Source organism: Falco punctatus (assembly GCF_963210335.1).
Source record: "Falco punctatus genome assembly, chromosome: 7".
In the NCBI taxonomy this organism is placed as follows: domain Eukaryota; kingdom Metazoa; phylum Chordata; class Aves; order Falconiformes; family Falconidae; genus Falco; species Falco punctatus.
The window spans coordinates 29,077,806-29,095,858 of NC_137587.1; the positions used below are offsets into that span (position 1 = coordinate 29,077,806).

The window sequence follows — 18,053 nt, forward strand, 5'->3', positions numbered from 1 at the left end:
TTCTGCCCAGCAAAGTATCAGGCACATTGTTGCAAGTATAATACCGCATGTGTGTACATGCTGGAGCCTTCTAGTTCATACCTTATTTTTAAAGGCACGTACTGTACCTAAAGCTACTATGCTAGCTGAGGCTGTTACCTCCCAGGCTAGCCCACCAGCAGCAGTGCTTGTAAAAGGGGATGGCCAGAGAGAGAGGAAAGAGATAACTGAGACATCCCTGTGACTGCAGCTGATTGTCTCTCCCTGAGGTATTTATAAGCTGCATACTGGCGGGCAGGGGTGGGCAGTTGGCTTGCCGTGACCTTGGGAGCTGGGAAGCCTGACTAGCATTCCTGGGAGCTGTGTGAGCCGGACTGGCAGGCGCAGCTGTAGCCAATGGGGAGGAGACCAACACTGGCTGCTCAGATAGAGTTTCACTCCTGTCGCTTGAGATTTTTCTCTTTCTCTCCCTGTTGTGCTTTTCCTCTTTGTTTATGGGACTGGACGGGCGAATGCGCTGAGGGAGTCCTAGCAAGCAAGACATTTGCCCGGTGGATTTGGGATTCTGCCTTCAGTGCTGAGCAACCACTTCTTGCCACTGCCTACCACAGCTCCAGCCCCCTGACATGGCTGGGCTTTTATGGCTCCAAGCCTGCTGAGCACACAACCTGCCCTCCTCTATTAGGGCATTTTATGTTGTGTTCTCTTCTGTGCACTTCCTTTTTGCTGTCCTTAGATGTTAGTGTATGAGGCTTTTTAATTCATGGGAGATGGGTCAGGACCAGACAAAGCAACAGATAGAGAAAGGACTCCATCTTTACCAGTCTAATCAGACCGAAAAGGCCCTGCGAGTCTGGATGAGGGTTTTGGAGAAGTCTGCGGATCCTGCTGGCAGGTTTCGGGTTTTGGGTTGCCTCATCACTGCTCATGCAGAGATGGGCAGATACAAAGATATGCTGAAGGTAAGGCAAACTGGAGATGAATGCATGCCATTGTGTCGCACCCACTACGGAAAGTGGCTGGAGATCAGAATGTGAAATCGGGGCTTTCATTTTGTCTATAGTAGAACATACCAGCTCTTGAGTGCATATTGTGGGCTGCTGTAATCACTGTGCTGACCAATAGCTCCAGCCCACAAGATACACAGAATTCTGCTTTTCATTGGTCTTGTCCCTCAGGATTCCCATGTTATTGATGTTCTCCAGTTAATCTTGGGGACCTTTCTTGATTTATTCCCCACATACAGGCACATGATGTTATCAGGCTTCAGGAAAAGGTATGAAAACAGGGCCTTTGCTCCACTTAAACCTGTTATCAGTGTTATGTCAGTGTAAAAAGAGGTGTCCAAGTGGATTCTGTAGAATAAGCAGCAATCTTGTGGAGACATGTCTGTTATCTTGTTCAACTGCTACTGCTGTTTGATATCTAACACAGATCTTACATTGGTTTTTATTACAATTATTTATTTGCAAGGGGGCTCATTAAGGGGGGAAAGAGGTTGCTTTTTTGGCGAGGAGAGGTGAGGGACGTTCCAGGAAGGGTGTGATGGATGAGGTCAGAGAGGGACTCCCAGTTGTCAGGACAGTATAGAAGAAAGAAGGATGTGGGGTTGAAGGAGGAGTGGTAAAAAGAAGCTGAAGTTACATTTCAAGAGCATGAGGATAAACTTGTTTGATTAAATGAACAAAAAGAAGCTGATATGTGGATCTGGAAAGATACATACAGAGAGCAGCAGGCAGTGTTGGGGAGGGTGACTCAGGAACCCGGAAGACAACACAAGAGGATGTTGTAACCGTCTTAAGAAACTATCCCAGCTTGAAATAGAGTCTTGCTAAAGGGCCTTGATATTCTTGTCCTGGTGGTTTTGGTTGCCTCTTACTAAACCGGTAATCATTCAGCATTTAGCAGAAAATGTGAACGGGGTACCCACATCTCATTGAAAAGATTTTGGTAGCTCTGTATAGAAAGGTGGGGGGGAACACTTCTTACTAGTAAACCCATGCACATGTCAAAGCCCTATTTAAAACCAAATACTTCAGGATGAAGAAGAAAAGAGGGATATTAATACACTTGGAAAACATTCGAAGAAAAACAGTTCTAGTAAGTGATGTGGAATTAGGTGGTGGCAGAAACAACAGACTGATTAGGGAAGAGGGAAGCAAAAAAGGTAAGATGTGGCTGCCTGAAGGAAATACTGAGGGCTTTGTGGAAAACAAACAGGCAAAGGAGTGGGCTCAGTATACCTGAACTTTAATTTGTTGCCTGAGAACAGAAAGTGGGATCAGAGTGGGTGAATTTTAGTTCTTCCCAGTATTAGGAAGGAAAAATGGCTTCAGCCAAACTGATCAAAGTGATCAAAGGTAGAGGAAGGAGAACTTCAGCAACAAACCGCTGAAAGAGGAAATAACCAGAGACAAGGGGTCAGAATTAAACACATGAACTTAAGGATGGGATTTAAGGTGCTTAACTTCTTTTGGAGAGAAAAATTACTTCACACCAAGGAAAGACCCTGTGGTGATCAGGAAGTAATGAAGAACTTGTACAAAGGTAAGGGAATGTGGGGAAGCACGAGCTATGCACATTAGTGGATCCATATAGCAGTTTTCCTAAAGTGCTAAGGAAACAGACCATATACACCCAAACACATGCAATTTCTGTATTTATTTATTTATTTTATTTTGTGAAGAATGTAAAATGTTGCTTAAATTATTATTTGTTGCCACTATACAATAAAAGCACATAACTGGTGGCCTTGGGGATTGTTATCCAGAAACCTAACCGATAATCTCTAACGAAAACACGTACTGAGAAAATGACTAAATATTTACCTTTGCTACTGGTATTAATTCAGCCAGCAGTCTGCTTGGTTCACCACGAAACAGTCACTGCCCAGAAGAGTTTGCAGTCTAAAAGAAACAGACCTCAAAACACTTAAGAGAACTGTATACAATGAATCCTGGAGGTTATAGAACAAAAACTGTCAAGACTGCAATTTGTGAGTAAAAAAAAAATTTATGAAAGAAGCGGCTTGCTTACTTTCTTTTATCAACAGAATACTTTAATATTTCATCCATTCCAGAGAAAGTGGATTAAATTAAACTGAGCTGCATTGTGTCAACAGTATCCTACTTCGCCTGCTTCTCTTTAGGGCTATTTAGCTTTTTTCCACTAACTGCCAGCCTAGTTCATCTACCTTGCCCCAGAGATGATGTGGAGAGAGGGAAAGATTTCTTCAGACCATTCATAGGCCTTTTAAACCAAGATAACCACTTAATATATATACTGTGCTTCTCAGTCTGTGCTGCTGGACCTCTCTGCCCTGCTCGGAGATGAGCCACTTCTCCAGTACAGGGTGCTACTGCACGGATGCTTAAGCTGTATTTAAATAAATGACACACTTTTATAAACACTCTCTTTTCTACTTAAAGTTTGCAGTGGTACAGATTGACACAGCACGGGAGCTGGAAGACCCAGATTACCTTACAGAGAGCTACCTAAACCTGGCTCGCAGCAATGAGAAACTCTGTGAATTCCAGAAAACAATCTCTTACTGTAAGACATGCCTGAACATGCAGGGTACCACTGTGAGCCTGCAGCTGAATGGCCAGGTGAGCCTCAGCATGGGCAATGCCTTCTTAGGCCTCAGCATTTTCCAGAAGGCTTTGGAGTGCTTTGAGAAAGCTTTACGCTACGCACACAACAATGATGACAAGATGCTGGAGTGTCGAGTCTGCTGCAGCCTCGGGAACTTCTACACCCAGATAAAGGTGGGGTAACCTAAGGGGCGGAAGGGTGATTGTCGCGTGGATTCAGGAGAGCATTGGAAATGGTGTGAATTTCAGCTTATTTCTTTGCTATAGAAAGTGAAGTACTGAGAAGGCATTGCAAGCTCTCTTCTTTGTAAGACACTCATTGAGTGCTCTCCTTCACAGTAAGATTAGTGTAAAATTTACATAGCACAGCAGAAGCAGCTGTGAATATTCTGTGTGTTTAAAAGATCAAACTTAGCTTCAAAGAAGATCACATCAGAGGAGGTACTGTCTGCACACAGGGCTGGCAGCCAGAACTCATGGATTCTCTATTTCTACTGCTATCACAAGCAAATAGTGATTTATATGAGCAAAAACAGGCAGGAACTAAGGATGCGGGTGATTTGCCAGCTCTAACTTCTTTTTGTTTTATATTTGCTGTAACTACTGTCTATCTGCTTGTCTGCCTTACAGGACTACGAGAAAGCCTTATTCTTTCCATGTAAAGCAGCTGAGCTGGTGAATGATTATGGAAAGGGCTGGAGCTTGAAGTACCGTGCAATGAGCCAGTATCACATGGCAGTGGCCTATCGGAAGCTGGGGCGCTTGGCAGATGCTATGGACTGCTGTGAGGTATAGGGCGCAGGCAGATGCAGAGCTGTCAGAGGTCTCTGCAAGGGGATATTGCCTACAGGACTGGGAGGAAGAAAGATACTTGGCATTCACTCTTGATTCTAGATGTTCATGGTGCTTCCCCATCTTAGAGCTGTGGTTTTAGTAGCCCAGGGGGCCTCAACAGTTTGGGTCTATTCATGGCTCTTGGTTGGGAACATGTGAACAAGACTTTACTTGCCTTAAAAAGATTGTACCATTTCTTTAGAGCTGAGTTTCCAGTGGCTGGAGTGCACAGTCCCAGCCCTGCTGTTTTGAACCAGGAATAAGCTCTTTTACTGACCATAGACAATTCCTTTCAGGAGTCCATGAAGATTGCACTGCAGCATGGTGACCGGCCTCTGCAAGCGCTGTGTCTGCTGTGCTTTGCAGATATCCATCGCAGTCGCAGAGATGTGCAGGTACAGCTCTTTCCTGCCAGGAAGGCTAGAGGGGATAGCAACAGGGTGTGAAAAGCAGGCCATAGCAAAACACATGTTTTCCTCCCTGCTTCTGCAGACAGCCTTTCCTCGATATGATTCCTCCATGAGCATCATGACAGAGATTGGAAACCGCCTGGGCCTGGTCCAGGTGCTGCTAGGAGTGACTAAGTGCTGGATGATGCAAAAGGAGCTGGACAAGGTCAGTTACCAACTTGTTTCTACAGAATTTTGTTAGGCAAGATTAAATCGTACAGTCTTTTTCTGAACTGTACGCCCATCAAAGTGCGGTAGAGACCTGTACCCCTTGGTTGTACAACAGGGTCTGTTGCTTGTACAGTCACGTTTCTCCAAATGGCCCCTCAGCCAGAAATTGGTTACTAACAGTACGAACATCCACTCTGAGTCAGACTGCTGACTTACAGAATTGTCTCATTAGTCAGTCCTGATGACTTTAAGTACTGTACTGAGAAGAAACCAGCACTGAGGGAAGGAAGCCTACTCCTGCCATTGTAGGTAATTGGCTTATGCTCTGCCATAGATTCTGCTGCCTACTTTTTAGCTATACGACTAAGCTCTTAGTAATAGTGATGATGTTTAGACAGCTCTACGGCTCCACCATGTGCTTTTCAGACAAACATGGCATCAAATTCCTAGAGAGACTTTGAAGGTATATGAACTGTGATGTGAAACAGAGAAATGAGAACAGAAGATCATTTGGGAATAGACAACTGGTCAACATAATACAAAGGGGCAACGTTACTTGTTTTGAAAATGCTTAGGCAGTGTATGTATTAAAATCCAGATTGCAGTACGTGTAGCAGATTGTGCTGCAGGAACATTACGAGGCTGCAGAATGAGATGCTCAAAGGGTAGCCTTGAACTAGTAGTGCTGAACAACCTGGAATGCCTGCACAAGGCCACATCAGGATGCTGGTTTGCATGTAGATACAGTGAAGATTCACTCATCACTCATATGAGACTCAGAGAATTTTAGCTCAAACAAAGCGTCCCAGATATTAGGAAACTGAGTATGTGTCTGTCAGAGATTCCGACAGCACCTTGAACTTGGGAGTGGCCTACTGCAGGGAATCAGCTGATTGAGATACACCTTGCAATCTCAGTAAGTAAACACTACATTTGCAATGGAAGAAGAAACTGTGCAGTTAAAAACTTTGTTCAGTGTAATCATTTCTTGGCATTGTGTCTTGTGTTCAAAAGAATGGGACAGGACACAGCAGCTAGGCCACTACATAAGAGAATATTCAGAGTGCTCATCAAACCCTTCCATCCATTGATCCCGCTTCCAGCCATTGCCACCCTCTGATTCACAAGCACGTATGAGAGCTTGGTGAGGGCTTTGCACACGGTCCTAATCTCACCAAAACCCACAGAAGAGAATTAATAGATGAATCTTACTTTCAGTTCCAGGCATTAGAGGGAAGTCTGCCCTGGTGGGTAAGGGACCTTATGCCCATTGCCCCAAACGTGACCACCTCAAATGTCACAGCGCTGAATACTCACCCGGGCCTGTCCTCAACCTGCCAGTCCCAGTTTCCATTTCTCATACTACTCGTTCCAATATCAGTTGCCTAACAAAGCAGTTTGCTAACTTTTCACTCACCGATTCCCTAATCTTGTGCTAGCTTCCTTCATCTTCCCAGTCTCCTCAGCCAGTTAGTCAGTTTCCTTTCATTTGCACATAGTCATTGCTATCACAGATCCTCCCAGGCTGCTGTCACAGCCTGCTTGCTCAAACTTGTGCAGTCTCATATTCCTGTCCAAGACAAACTGTCCCCTGGACTTCTCAGCATCTCTTCCTCCACCCCACGTGTTTCACTTTGATTCTTAGTCCCGGTCATTAATTTCAGGGTTTTCCAGTGCACGGTCACTCTTCCTAGGCCCAGCTCTCAGTTATGTTCTACCTGCTGGCCTTCAGTTCATGCTTCCCACTTCTACAAGGTCCTTATCCTAGGCTCTTGCAGCCACCACAGGTCTAATGCCATCTCCTCTGCATTCAAAGTGCATTCTTTTATCTCATCTGTTCATCTTCTCCTAGAACAGCAGTAATGCCATATTATAGGGTAGAAATTTATAACGTTCCTTCTGAAAAATACTGCTTCATAAGGGAGACCTCTTCTTCCTCTTGGTCAAATCTGAAGCAGATTTCAACAGTTCTGGAAAACCGAGACATGATCAGAATGATGAGGAACACTGTGACATCTAGGGGAAAGTAGAGACTCATTTGGTGTAACAGCTGCTATGCTAAATACCTCCCTTCAGATAGAAAAAGATGGATAGTAGCACAATCCTGCATCACACTGCGTATATGTAAATAAGACAAAGTGTATATCTGAACAGCAAGGAAAGAAATGGAAGAGCGTGGTGTGTTGGTGGTGGTGATCCCTTTCCTCCCTGCTTGTACAAGTGAAACTGGAGTTGCCCACCGATTACTGTGCCTGCAGGGTATGATGGGAAAAAGGCTTGCTTTGCTCGTGCTTCATCCCAACCCCAATGAGGATATGTGAATGAGTTTAAATATATTTGTATTCTCTTTGTTTGGAAACATCAGCCTCTGCCAACATCATACCCATACTTTGCACTACGTGACTGGAACAGGAATGTAGCACTCAGATTTATTAATTTTTTTATACTTTTGTGGTCTTTCAGAAACCAAGCTTTTCTTATGGATGAACCTTTGGGAGGGCGGGAAATCTGTGGGACAGTTCTCTTGGATCTCCAGAAATGCAGTGATGTTTGTTTCTCCAGATTCTACTCTATACCTCTTTCTTTTAATATTTCCCATTGGGCATTCATACAAGTCTGTTTTTGATATATCAGACAGAGAACTGATGATGCATGCTCTCCATTCACAGGCTCTGGAAAGTATTGAAAAGGCAAAGGAGCTGGCAGAGGGACTAGGGAACAAGGTAGGATCCTACAGCTTCTCTTTGGGACTGCCCATAGCCTTCTGTCAGGCAACTTAAGTGTTAAAGTATCTGAACTTGTTATTGCTTATTAACGCATCTGTATTAACCAGTCAGTACTTGGGACTTGCTTTGTTATGAAGTGTTTAGATGTGCGCCATTGCACAGTGCACAAGACTGAACAAAGTGAGGGAGGAGTTACAATGGAATAAACGAAGGGGAAGGGGAAGCAGTAAAAATGGGGTATGAAGCAAGCAGAGAGCTAGAGGATTAGGGATCTCTCCTTGAAAAATATTATTGCCCTGAGCAGCAGCTGGAACCCTGTGCTGGCTGGAGGCAAAGGGAACTGAAACACAGTGTTACATCATGGATAGCTCAGGAAAACCATTTTGATGAAAGAGCCACAGAGTACCTCAAACCTGGTGTCCCTTTTTGTGCTACAGAGATGTAGGGTTAATGGCAGGAAGTACTGAGAGACCAGATGTCCTTATGACTGATCCTGTCCCTCAGGTAGCTTTCTGTGCTGATGTTTCTCTAGCTGGCTGATGGAGCTGTAGTGGTTTCCACTCTTTCTGTAACTGGTCTGTCTTCACCCTGTTATTTGCTTTTCTTATCTTTCTGCCCTTCATGTGCAGCTTGGCCTGCTGAAGCTCCACTGCCTGTGCGAAATGATCTATCGTACAAAGGGGCAGCAGCAAGAATTGCGTGACCATGTCGTGAAGTTCCATGAATGCGTGGAGGAAATGGAGCTGTACTGTGGCATGTGTGGGGAGTCCATTGGGGAGAAGAACAACCAGCTCCAGGCGCTGCCTTGCTCCCACTTCTTCCACTTAAAGTAATGAGCTGGAAGTACTAAAGACCCTTGTCACCACATTAGTCATAGGAAAGAACGGTTTGTGCCCACAGTAGGACAGTCCTATGCATGCTGTTCCCCAGGTCTTTGTCCCGTTCACTGTGCCCTAAGGGGTGCAGAGCACACATTGCAGCGTCATGAAACTCATGGCCTGGCAGGGTGAGATGGAGCCGTAACAGCCATGCCACTTCTGTCCTCTAAATGACCGTTCACCACTGTCCTCACCTTGTGGGTGCTTAGCCCGGTTCACAGGTTCTTAGTGAATTCTCGTGGGGGAGCCAGTTCTTCTCTCCGGGGCAGTTTGGGGTTTGCCCCTGAATCCCCCCCACGTTCCCTCAGGGCCGGGGGTACGCTGCGGTGCAGGTGAGGAGCCAGGCCTGTCGGTGTGCCGCTGGCATGAGAGTTAGCTGTGCCATCATCTGACTTTCAGAAGAATCGCGAGCGTGACAAAACACTTGGTTCAGAAAATTAAGAATTTAAACCCGCAGCCTGACAGGGCACCGCAGGACGCGATGGGCGGCGGGAGGGGGGGGGGGGGAGGGGAGGGGGGGCCCGCAGCGGCTGGGAACGGGCTCCAGCGTCGCCCGGGGCGGGGAGCTGATCCCGATGTTACCCGGTTAACAGACGGAAGGGCAGCGGGGGCGGCGCTGGGGGAGCCCCCGGCCGCAGAGCACCCCCTGAAACGGCCTCCTCCCTTTGCAGGTGCCTCCAGACCAACGGGGCCCGGGGCTGCCCCAACTGCCGCCGCTCGTCGGTGAAGCCCGGCTACGTCTGACCCTCCCGCGGGCCTCGGCCGGGGCCCTTCAGGCTGTGCCTGGCGCCCCTGGCAGCCGCGGGGCTGGGGGTGGGCGGCGGGGGCGTCCTCGGTCTCGGCTGCCTCGCTGCTCTGTACGGGGACTGACGGCAATAAAGGGTATCGCCGCAGCGCGCCGCCTGCCTCCGCCGCCGGGCACGGGGCCCCGCCCCCCGCCCCGCACCAAGATGGCGGCGCGGCCATCACTCAGCACATTTGGCCGGGGCACGTGACCGCGCGGCGGCCTGCCCCTCGCGCCGGCAGATTCGGCAGAGCCGCGGGGCCGCGCTCGGGGCGGCGGGGGCCGAGGGGCGGCGGGGCGCCGAGACGGGGAAGAAGAGGGGCCGCGGGGCCGCCCCAGCCGCCTGTCCCGCTGCCTCCCGCCCTGCGCCCGGGGCCGCGCAGCGCGGAATCTGCCGCCCGCAGCCCGCCGCGCTGTCGTAAAGATGGCGTCGGTGTGGGATGAGTCGGAGGTGAGGGGCCGCGGGCCGGGGGCCGCTGGCGGGCGCGGGGGTGCGGCGGCGGGGCCGGGGTCGGGCCGAGGGTGACGCTGCCGTTGTCCCCCCGCAGGATGGCGTCGGCGAGGAGGTGCTCAAGATGTCCACGGAGGAGATCGTGCAGCGCACGCGCCTCCTCGACAGCGAGATCAAGGTAGCGCGGGGGGCCGGGAGCGGGGCCGGGAGCGGGGCCGGGAGCGGGGCGTTGCTGGCGCTCGGTGACGGGCGTAAGGTGCAGCTCGCTAGATCGGGAACGGTAGCTTGAGTAGCGAGAGGCGGGGGGAACGCTGAAGGAGCGAGGGCCGCGGCAGCCGCAGGGGCGGCCGCCGTGCAGAGCCCTGGCTCCCGAAGGTCCAGCGGCCCCGGGCACGGGGAGGGGGCAGGCTCTGCCGCGGCCCGGGTCGGGCAGATCATCGGGTCATTCGGGTAGGAGGGGGCTCGAGAAGGTCTCTGGTCTGACCTGCTCAAAGCAGGGCACCCGGGCTGCGCAGGGCTTTATCTGGTTGGATCTCGAAAGCCACGGGTTGCTCCGCGTCCGTGGCACGGGCCGGACGGATTTGCCTGACGTGCGGGCTGAACCTCTCTGGTGTCGGCCTTTGTCTGTCCGCCCACCGTGCGCTGCCTCAAGTGTCACCTTCTGCCTTCTCACTCCCTTCCTACCCGCAGCCCTCACTGCGTCCCACAGCGCCCACGCTCCAGCCCCTGACCGGCGGGGGGGCCGTGCCGAGCTCAGCCCGGTTCATCCATCTCTTTGCTGTATGGGCACAAAACTGGACAGGGTGCTCTAGGTAGGACCTAACAAGTGTTGAGTAAGGGGGGCTGATCGCTTTGTTCCATATACGCTGCTGTTAGTACAGCCTGGGATGCCTTTTACCACCCTTGCTTCCAGGGCGTGTTGCTGCTTCCTGTTCACTCTGTTGTCCGTGGAGACTCCTGGGTCTCTGTCCACAGGACTGGTCCTTAGCCAACCAGTTGCCAGCCTGTGTCATTGCAAGGTGCTCTTCCTTCCCGGACGTGGGGTTTTGCATTTATCCTTGAATTTTGTCAGGTTTCTGTATGCCTCTGGTCTCCCAAGGACCCTTTGAGCAGCAGCCTTGCCCTTGAGCATGGAGGCAGTGCCCCCCCAGTTTGGTTTCAAGCACGGTGAGAGTGCACTCCATCCTCTTTTCTGGGTCATTCGTTAAGTTGTTAAAGAGGACAGACCTGGGTAGACCTGTCCTAAGATAGACCCATATCAGAGAAAAGAGCACTTACAACTTCAGTAGAAGTTTGTCTCGATGCCTGATGTTAGCAATATTGAGAGAAATTATTTTGTAAATTCTACAGAGCAACTTCATCCTGCTGCTTCAGGCTCCGCACATAATTCTGTTATTAACATACTTTCTTATTCTTTAAAGATAACAAAAATAAGTGTGTCTTATTTTTAAATTGTTGAATACAGTAAAGAGTAGTCTTCTCTATTTTATAGTAAAAGCATCATAATTGAGAAATGTTTATTGGCACCCTCCCTTCGCGCAATTTTCCTTGAATATTTCCCAGACTGTATTTATTAAATCAAATTTCTAAATTGTTTGCATTTTTGTGTGACAGATTCTATATTGGCTCCTGTAATAGTTCTGTCCTGGGAGTAAGTATGTGTTACAGCACAGAATTCTGTTTGGGTGTAGAGTGTTTTAAAAAGACAGTTTTTTAGAGAAGGGTGGATTTCCCCATGAAACAGAATCATGTAAGCTAATTCAGGTCTAACCAGTTTTCTTGAAACCATTTGGTGCTACAGTTGGTTCAGCAGGGATCACAAACTGTGTTTTCAAGCTGCGTGACAGACCAGGAAAGGGAGGAAAACATATGCGGGTGTCAGCCAGACAGTACTGAGAAACACCTGTATGGGATGTGTTGGTCTGAGGTATAAATGTACTTACTGTTGGATGGTGAGTACAGAACTTCTGATAGGTGTTTTCCCTTACAGGTAGCAGAATCATAGAATAGTGTGGTTTGGAAGGGACCCTTAAAGGTCATCTAGTCCAACCCCCTGCAATGAGCAGGGACATCTTCAACTACATCAGGTTGCTCAGAGTCCCACCCAACCTGACCTTTCCAGGGATGGGGCAGCTGCCACTTCTCTGGGCAACCTGTGCCAGTGCTTCATACTAGATATAAGGAAGAAATTTTTTATGATTAAGGTGGTGAATCTACCCTCTTTTAGTTTAAAGCCATTACCTCTTGTCCTGTCGATAACAGGCCCTGCTAAAAAGTCTTGTCCCCATCTTTCACACAAGCCCCCTTTAAGTCTTGAAAGGCTGCAATAAGGTCTCTCTGGAGCTTGCTTTTCTCCAGGCTGAGCAACCCCAACTGCCTCAGCCTGCCCTCGCAGGAGAAGTGCTCCAGCCCTCTGATCATTTTTGTAGCCTCCTCCAGACCCGCTCCAACAGGTCCGTGGCTTTCCTGAATTGAGGGCTCCAGAGGTGGACCAGCCCTGCAGGTGGAGTCTCACCAGAGCAGAAGGGCATTATCACCTCCCCTGATTGGGACGCAGCAGACCAACTGGGATACAGTTGGCTTTCTGGACTGTGAGTCCACGTTGCCGGCTCACATCCAGCTTTTCATCCACCAGTACCCTCAGGTCTTTCTCAGCAGGGCTGCTCTCAATCCCTTCATTCTCCAGCCTGTATGGGTACCAGGGGATGCCCTGACCTAGGTGCAGGACCTTGCGCTGGGCCTTGTTGAACCTCATGAGGCTCACACAGACCCACTTCTCGAGCTAGTCCAGGTCCCTCTGGATGGCCTCCTGTTCCTCAAGCGTGTCAACTGCACCGCTCAGCTTGGTGTCATCTGCAAACTTGCAGAGGGTGTACTTGATCCCACTGTCTACATCACTGATGAAGACATTGAACAGTACTGGTCCCAGTACGGACCCCTGAGGGACACCACTCATCGCTGATCTCCAGACATTGAGCTGTTGACCAAAGTAGTAGTAAAAGCACCAGAAAAGTTAAAATTCTATAAAGATGTAGGAATTTGAGCTGTCATGTATGTTTGGTTTGTTTCTTTTTTTGTTTATAGAAAGGTTTTATATCTTGCTGAAGCCTAGGCTAAGGTTAATTCAAACCATAAATTACTAGTCGTAAATTGAAAAAATGAGAGGCTCCACAGGGGTATGAAGATGACCTTGTCACTGTGAGGGCAGTCAGACTGTGGAACAGGTTGTTCCAGAGAAATTGTATAGTTTCTGTCCTTGGAAGTTTTCAAGATTCGGTTGGGCAAAGAAATCCCTGAGCAACCTAGTGAGAGCCTACAGCTGACCCTGCTTTGAGCAAGAGGTTGAACTAGAGACCCCTTGAGGTCCCTCTCAACCTGAGTTGTCCTGTGAGTTCCACTGTTTTCCAAAGGACCCAGCTATCTTTGTAGGGAACAAATACTGTGTACTGCTGCAGTGTTGAATGTTTGAGAGACCAAAGAGTATTTTTTCACTACAGAGGCAGTTGATATATTTTTTTCTCATATGTCTTTCTTGATACATGTGGTCTTGTAGAACAGAACAACTTCATAAAAATGGCACCCGTCTTTCTCTTTGTTCCACTGGAAGCCGTGGCAGTACATCTCTTCGCAAAGGTGCTGCTAGTCCTGCTGCTTCCAGTAGGCACAAGCCTCAGTTCTGCCATTCCCTGTTCTTACTTTCAATTGACTTTGGCTCTGTACTGTGATACTTCCAGTTTAAAGTTTTTCTGGCTGTTTGTTCCTATGCTATTGCATGTCATTGCTTCAGTGTTCCAGCACACAATTCTTCTTTAAACCCAGCAAAATATAACTTTAAAATAAGTGTGTGTATGTGTATGCATACAGATGTGTGTGTGTGTTTACATATCTAGTTACCTGTGTATCTGTATATATTAAAAAATGAAAACCAAAACACAGTTGCCTTATCTAGGTCATGTCCTTATCTAGGCCATACTGCAACCCTGTAAGCTGATGCATTGATTAGGTTAAGGTTACTCAGTGACACAGTGAACAAATGACTTAAGGATATTGATTAGTTGGACACTAGAATGGCCTCCAATGATTCCTAACCAATTTTAGCTAAATTTGCTGGCTTTTCCTCTTTTTATATTATATTTTCCTTTATACCCACTGTTTCCTCAGACTTAATTTTTACAACTCTTTTACTTTTGGAATAACGTATGAATTTTATCTTGCCTTAGTCTTCTGATGTTATTCCTATCTCTTTCTGCATACTGAATCCAGATCATGAAGAGTGAGGTACTGAGAGTGACCCATGAGCTTCAGGCTATGAAAGACAAGATCAAAGAGAACAGTGAGAAGATCAAAGTGAACAAAACCCTGCCATACCTTGTCTCTAACGTGATCGAGGTGAGAGTGGTGCACTTCCCTGCAGCAATGTGAGAAAGTGTGTGCAGTGTATATTGGGAGGGAGAAGGGCAGGGCAACTCGGCAGGTATTTGAGACATGGTGTATTCTCGAACTACTGATCCTCCCAGAGCCAAGACTTTCAGGTTTTTCTGTTGGTTTTGTCGGTGACCTAGAAGTGCACATCACTTGCCCGCTTCCTCTCTGGGTTGTTCCTTACATGTTGGCTACTGTTCATCTGTATGTAACAGCCATCAGAGGGTGACACAGCCTCGCTTAGTGTAGACTTGGGCATGTGAAATTTGGTGCGTGCTTTCTGAAACCTGTGATGCAGTAATGAAAAGCAGTGGCTCTGTTACTACATCACGTTCTCTTTTTAATTCAGTAATTCTGCTGATAGGCCAAAAAAATGCTGATAGTTTTCTGTTTTTTTGAAAAAAGAGGCGTGGTTTGTACTAGTGTTTTAAAACATAATGAACTTAAGGCTTAATGTGAGCTGCAGTAATAGGAGGAGAAATCAGTGCCATTAGCTACTACTTTGTTCTGAACTTTGTAGTGTCTTTCTATGTGCTGTTGTGTGCTGCTTCATGAGGAAAGAAATAAATTAATTTTTATAGGAGGACTTTAATGCTTTCAGGATTCTACTGCTGATGGGTGGTGGGAAGTTTTATTTCTCCTACTGCGTGTAATTTAGATGCGTTAATTCTGGCGTCGTTCTGCTAGCCTGGTTACATTGTCGTGAAGTCTCTTGCTCTGGTTTTCAGCTGCTGGATGTTGACCCCAATGACCAGGAGGAGGATGGAGCAAACATTGACCTGGATTCCCAGAGAAAGGGCAAGTGTGCTGTGATCAAAACCTCTACACGTCAGGTAAGTCCCATGTGCCCAGCTAGGTGTGAGGAGTGCTGATAAGGACCTTCTAGTATGGCTGGTTTTGCTTGCTTTGATTTCTTTTCCACAGACTTATTTCCTGCCTGTTATTGGGTTGGTTGATGCTGAGAAGTTGAAGCCTGGAGACCTAGTGGTGAGTGATGCTGTTGTGGCTGTTAAGATACAATGCTACGTTGGCCAGAAAATTGCGTATGTCTTGCCCTTTAGAAAGGAGACAAATCTATCCAGATTTCTCTAAGACCATTTCTGTACTAAAATTTTAATGAAAAGATATTAGGGGTTCAGTTGTATTTGTAGTATAGAAAAGTAGTTTGGGGTGTGTGTTCTTCATGTATACAATCAGGTGCTGAAAATCTAGGTATCACCTAGTAAGCTTTCTAAAACGAATCTTTTGCATCATAAGTAAATTGGACCCCTCTTTTTTTAAAATGTGCCAGGTTGGCTGTGGCATTGTCCACTGTGCCAAGCTGTGGTGATCTGATGAGTGCCAGTGTCAAAGCTGGTTATTCCTGCATCCTTGAGGTCTAGTGAATCATCTTTGATCGCATGTTTAATTGCTGTCTGAAGGGCCTGTTAAAAGCAAAGGACTTGTGTTTACAGGGGGTGAACAAAGACTCTTACTTGATCCTGGAGACGCTACCTACTGAGTATGATTCACGGGTGAAAGCCATGGAGGTGGATGAGAGACCCACAGAGCAGTACAGTGACATTGGGGGGCTGGATAAACAAATACAAGAGGTGATACTTTATGTTTAGTTTCTGGTGTGGCTGTGGACAACAGTCCCTGAACCTCAGCTTGAAGCAGGCAGTCTGGATCTGTGGAGGGGAATGGGTTTTTGTATTAATATTTTTCTTTTGTGGTAGCTCGTGGAGGCCATTGTCCTGCCAATGAATCATAAGGAGAAATTTGAAAACTTGGGTATACAGCCGCCCAAAGGAGTCCTTATGTACGGGCCTCCAGGAACGGGGAAGACGCTTTTAGCTCGAGCATGTGCTGCCCAGACCAAGGTAAAAGGAACCTTTCAGAGTGTGTGCTGCTCTAGAATAGTACCTGAAAAGCAAAAGAACACCTCCAAGGGGAGAGGGGTCATACATACAAACTGGTGTTACAAAGGCTGGGATTTTCTTGTTTGCTTGTTTGTTTTAATTAAGGGCTTCTTGTAATACTTAGAGCTGACCCTGTTGAGAAATAAGGCATAGAATTCTCTTTCATTTCTCAGGCTACGTTCCTGAAGCTTGCGGGTCCACAACTTGTGCAGATGTTCATTGGTGATGGAGCTAAGCTGGTACGTGATGCTTTTGCTCTAGCCAAGGAAAAAGCTCCTTCCATCATCTTTATTGACGAACTGGATGCCATTGGCACTAAAAGGTGAGGTGTAGGCCATGTTGTGAAGCTCTTAGGAGCTGCTTAGCAGCCCCCTTTGCCCGTATATGCGAGGACAGCCTAGCTTAAAGCATGGCCTATTCAGAAGCAGAGCATAAAGCCAGTCACGGACAGATAGCAGCTGCCACAATCCTTGGGCTCATGAGCGAAGTTCATGAGACTTGGAATCTATCTGATGGCCTCCTACTGTACAAAACCATTTTCTGATCACTGTATCAGGCACAGGGAAATATTCACCTTCATTTACTACTTGGGCCTGGACAACATTAGCCCCCTTCAGCTCCAAGGACAGTAAAAAATTAGCTGCTGCTGACAGTGATTCTAGTTGCAGTCCTCATCAGCACAGGACTTCCTGTAGTTTCAAGGAGGGATTCGGAAGACCTTGGCCAGGGAGTGTGAACCACAGTCATTCTGTCTTTTTATGTGATTAAAACCAGGGGCAGTGCAGTCAGGTTCACACTGATAGTTTTATCCTTGTTTCCTCCTCAGGTTTGACAGTGAGAAGGCTGGTGATCGGGAGGTGCAGAGGACCATGCTGGAGCTGCTGAATCAACTTGATGGTTTCCAGCCCAACACACAAGTCAAGGTTGGGATCTAACAGAGTGCTGCTGAGGTCCAGGGTGCTGTAGCAGGGGATGGAAAACAATGCCCAAGGGAAGAAGCTTGGTGGATCCTTAGGGAGGAGAGGCCTGCCTTCCAGTTGCCTGACTGATGACCCTACTTCTACTTAGGTGATTGCTGCCACCAACCGGGTTGATATCTTGGACCCAGCTTTGCTCCGCTCTGGACGATTAGATCGCAAGATTGAGTTCCCAATGCCTAATGAGGAGGCCAGAGCCAGAATTATGCAGATCCATTCACGCAAGATGAATGTCAGGTATGGAAGAGACATGGCCTTTTGGGGCTGTTTGTCACTTTTGGTGGTACCTCAGGGCTGTGGGGTGGTAGGTGCTCTCTTGTTGAGCACTCACTGTTGGGTTTTAAGAAAGCTCCATACCTTGCTGCTTCTATTTGGTACATGTTCTCACTTTTCCCCACTCCCCTTTCCCATTCATATCAGCCCTGATGTGAACTATGAGGAACTGGCTCGCTGCACAGATGATTTCAATGGAGCCCAGTGCAAGGCTGTGTGCGTTGAAGCGGTAAGTATTCCTCCGCAGCAGCCAACGCTGATGGGAGGGAAATAGGAAAGCTAGCTTTCCACAGCGTGCCAGCATGGAGTAATGGCTTTGATATGATGTGGTGCTCACATGGCCTCTCTAAATACTGTCTTGTTGGGCAGGGGATGATTGCCCTCCGCCGTGGAGCTACAGAGCTCACCCACGAGGACTACATGGAAGGAATCCTGGAGGTTCAAGCAAAGAAAAAAGCCAATCTGCAGTACTATGCCTGATCTCTGCCTAGCCAAGGTTGTGGCCTTGGCAGAGGACAGGACTAGACTGGACTGTACTACTTTCTGTCTGGAAAAAATAAAGCATTTTTTCCCCTCTAAAAACAAATCCATGATGTGTTGGGGCTGTCATCCTTG

General features: G+C 47.6%; 2 protein-coding genes across 4 annotated transcripts; both read left to right on the forward strand.

The window, feature by feature from the left end:
• The first annotated feature begins 719 nt into the window (after window positions 1-719).
• Window positions 720-9,468, forward strand: RAPSN (receptor associated protein of the synapse). 3 transcript variants are annotated; one of them, XM_080396825.1, is made up of 8 exons: window positions 720-941; window positions 3,408-3,746; window positions 4,203-4,361; window positions 4,703-4,801; window positions 4,899-5,021; window positions 7,696-7,749; window positions 8,382-8,581; window positions 9,302-9,468. In XM_080396825.1, exons 1-8 carry the CDS (start codon window positions 726-728, stop codon window positions 9,372-9,374), a joined length of 1,263 nt encoding a protein of 420 aa, XP_080252951.1. In that variant the 5' UTR covers window positions 720-725; the 3' UTR covers window positions 9,375-9,468. The 3 variants fall into 3 exon arrangements, with proteins under 3 accessions (XP_080252951.1, XP_080252953.1, XP_080252952.1); XM_080396827.1 differs by having other exon boundaries at window positions 3,408-3,587; XM_080396826.1 differs by lacking the exon at window positions 7,696-7,749.
• Window positions 9,469-9,700: 232 nt separating this feature from the next.
• PSMC3 (proteasome 26S subunit, ATPase 3) lies at window positions 9,701-18,024 on the forward strand. Its single transcript, XM_080396824.1, has 12 exons — window positions 9,701-9,865; window positions 9,963-10,043; window positions 14,129-14,254; window positions 15,016-15,120; window positions 15,212-15,274; window positions 15,742-15,879; window positions 16,006-16,149; window positions 16,362-16,510; window positions 17,015-17,111; window positions 17,257-17,402; window positions 17,586-17,667; window positions 17,808-18,024. Exons 1-12 carry the CDS (start codon window positions 9,839-9,841, stop codon window positions 17,916-17,918), a joined length of 1,269 nt encoding a protein of 422 aa, XP_080252950.1. The 5' UTR covers window positions 9,701-9,838; the 3' UTR covers window positions 17,919-18,024.
• Window positions 18,025-18,053: the final 29 nt, after the last annotated feature.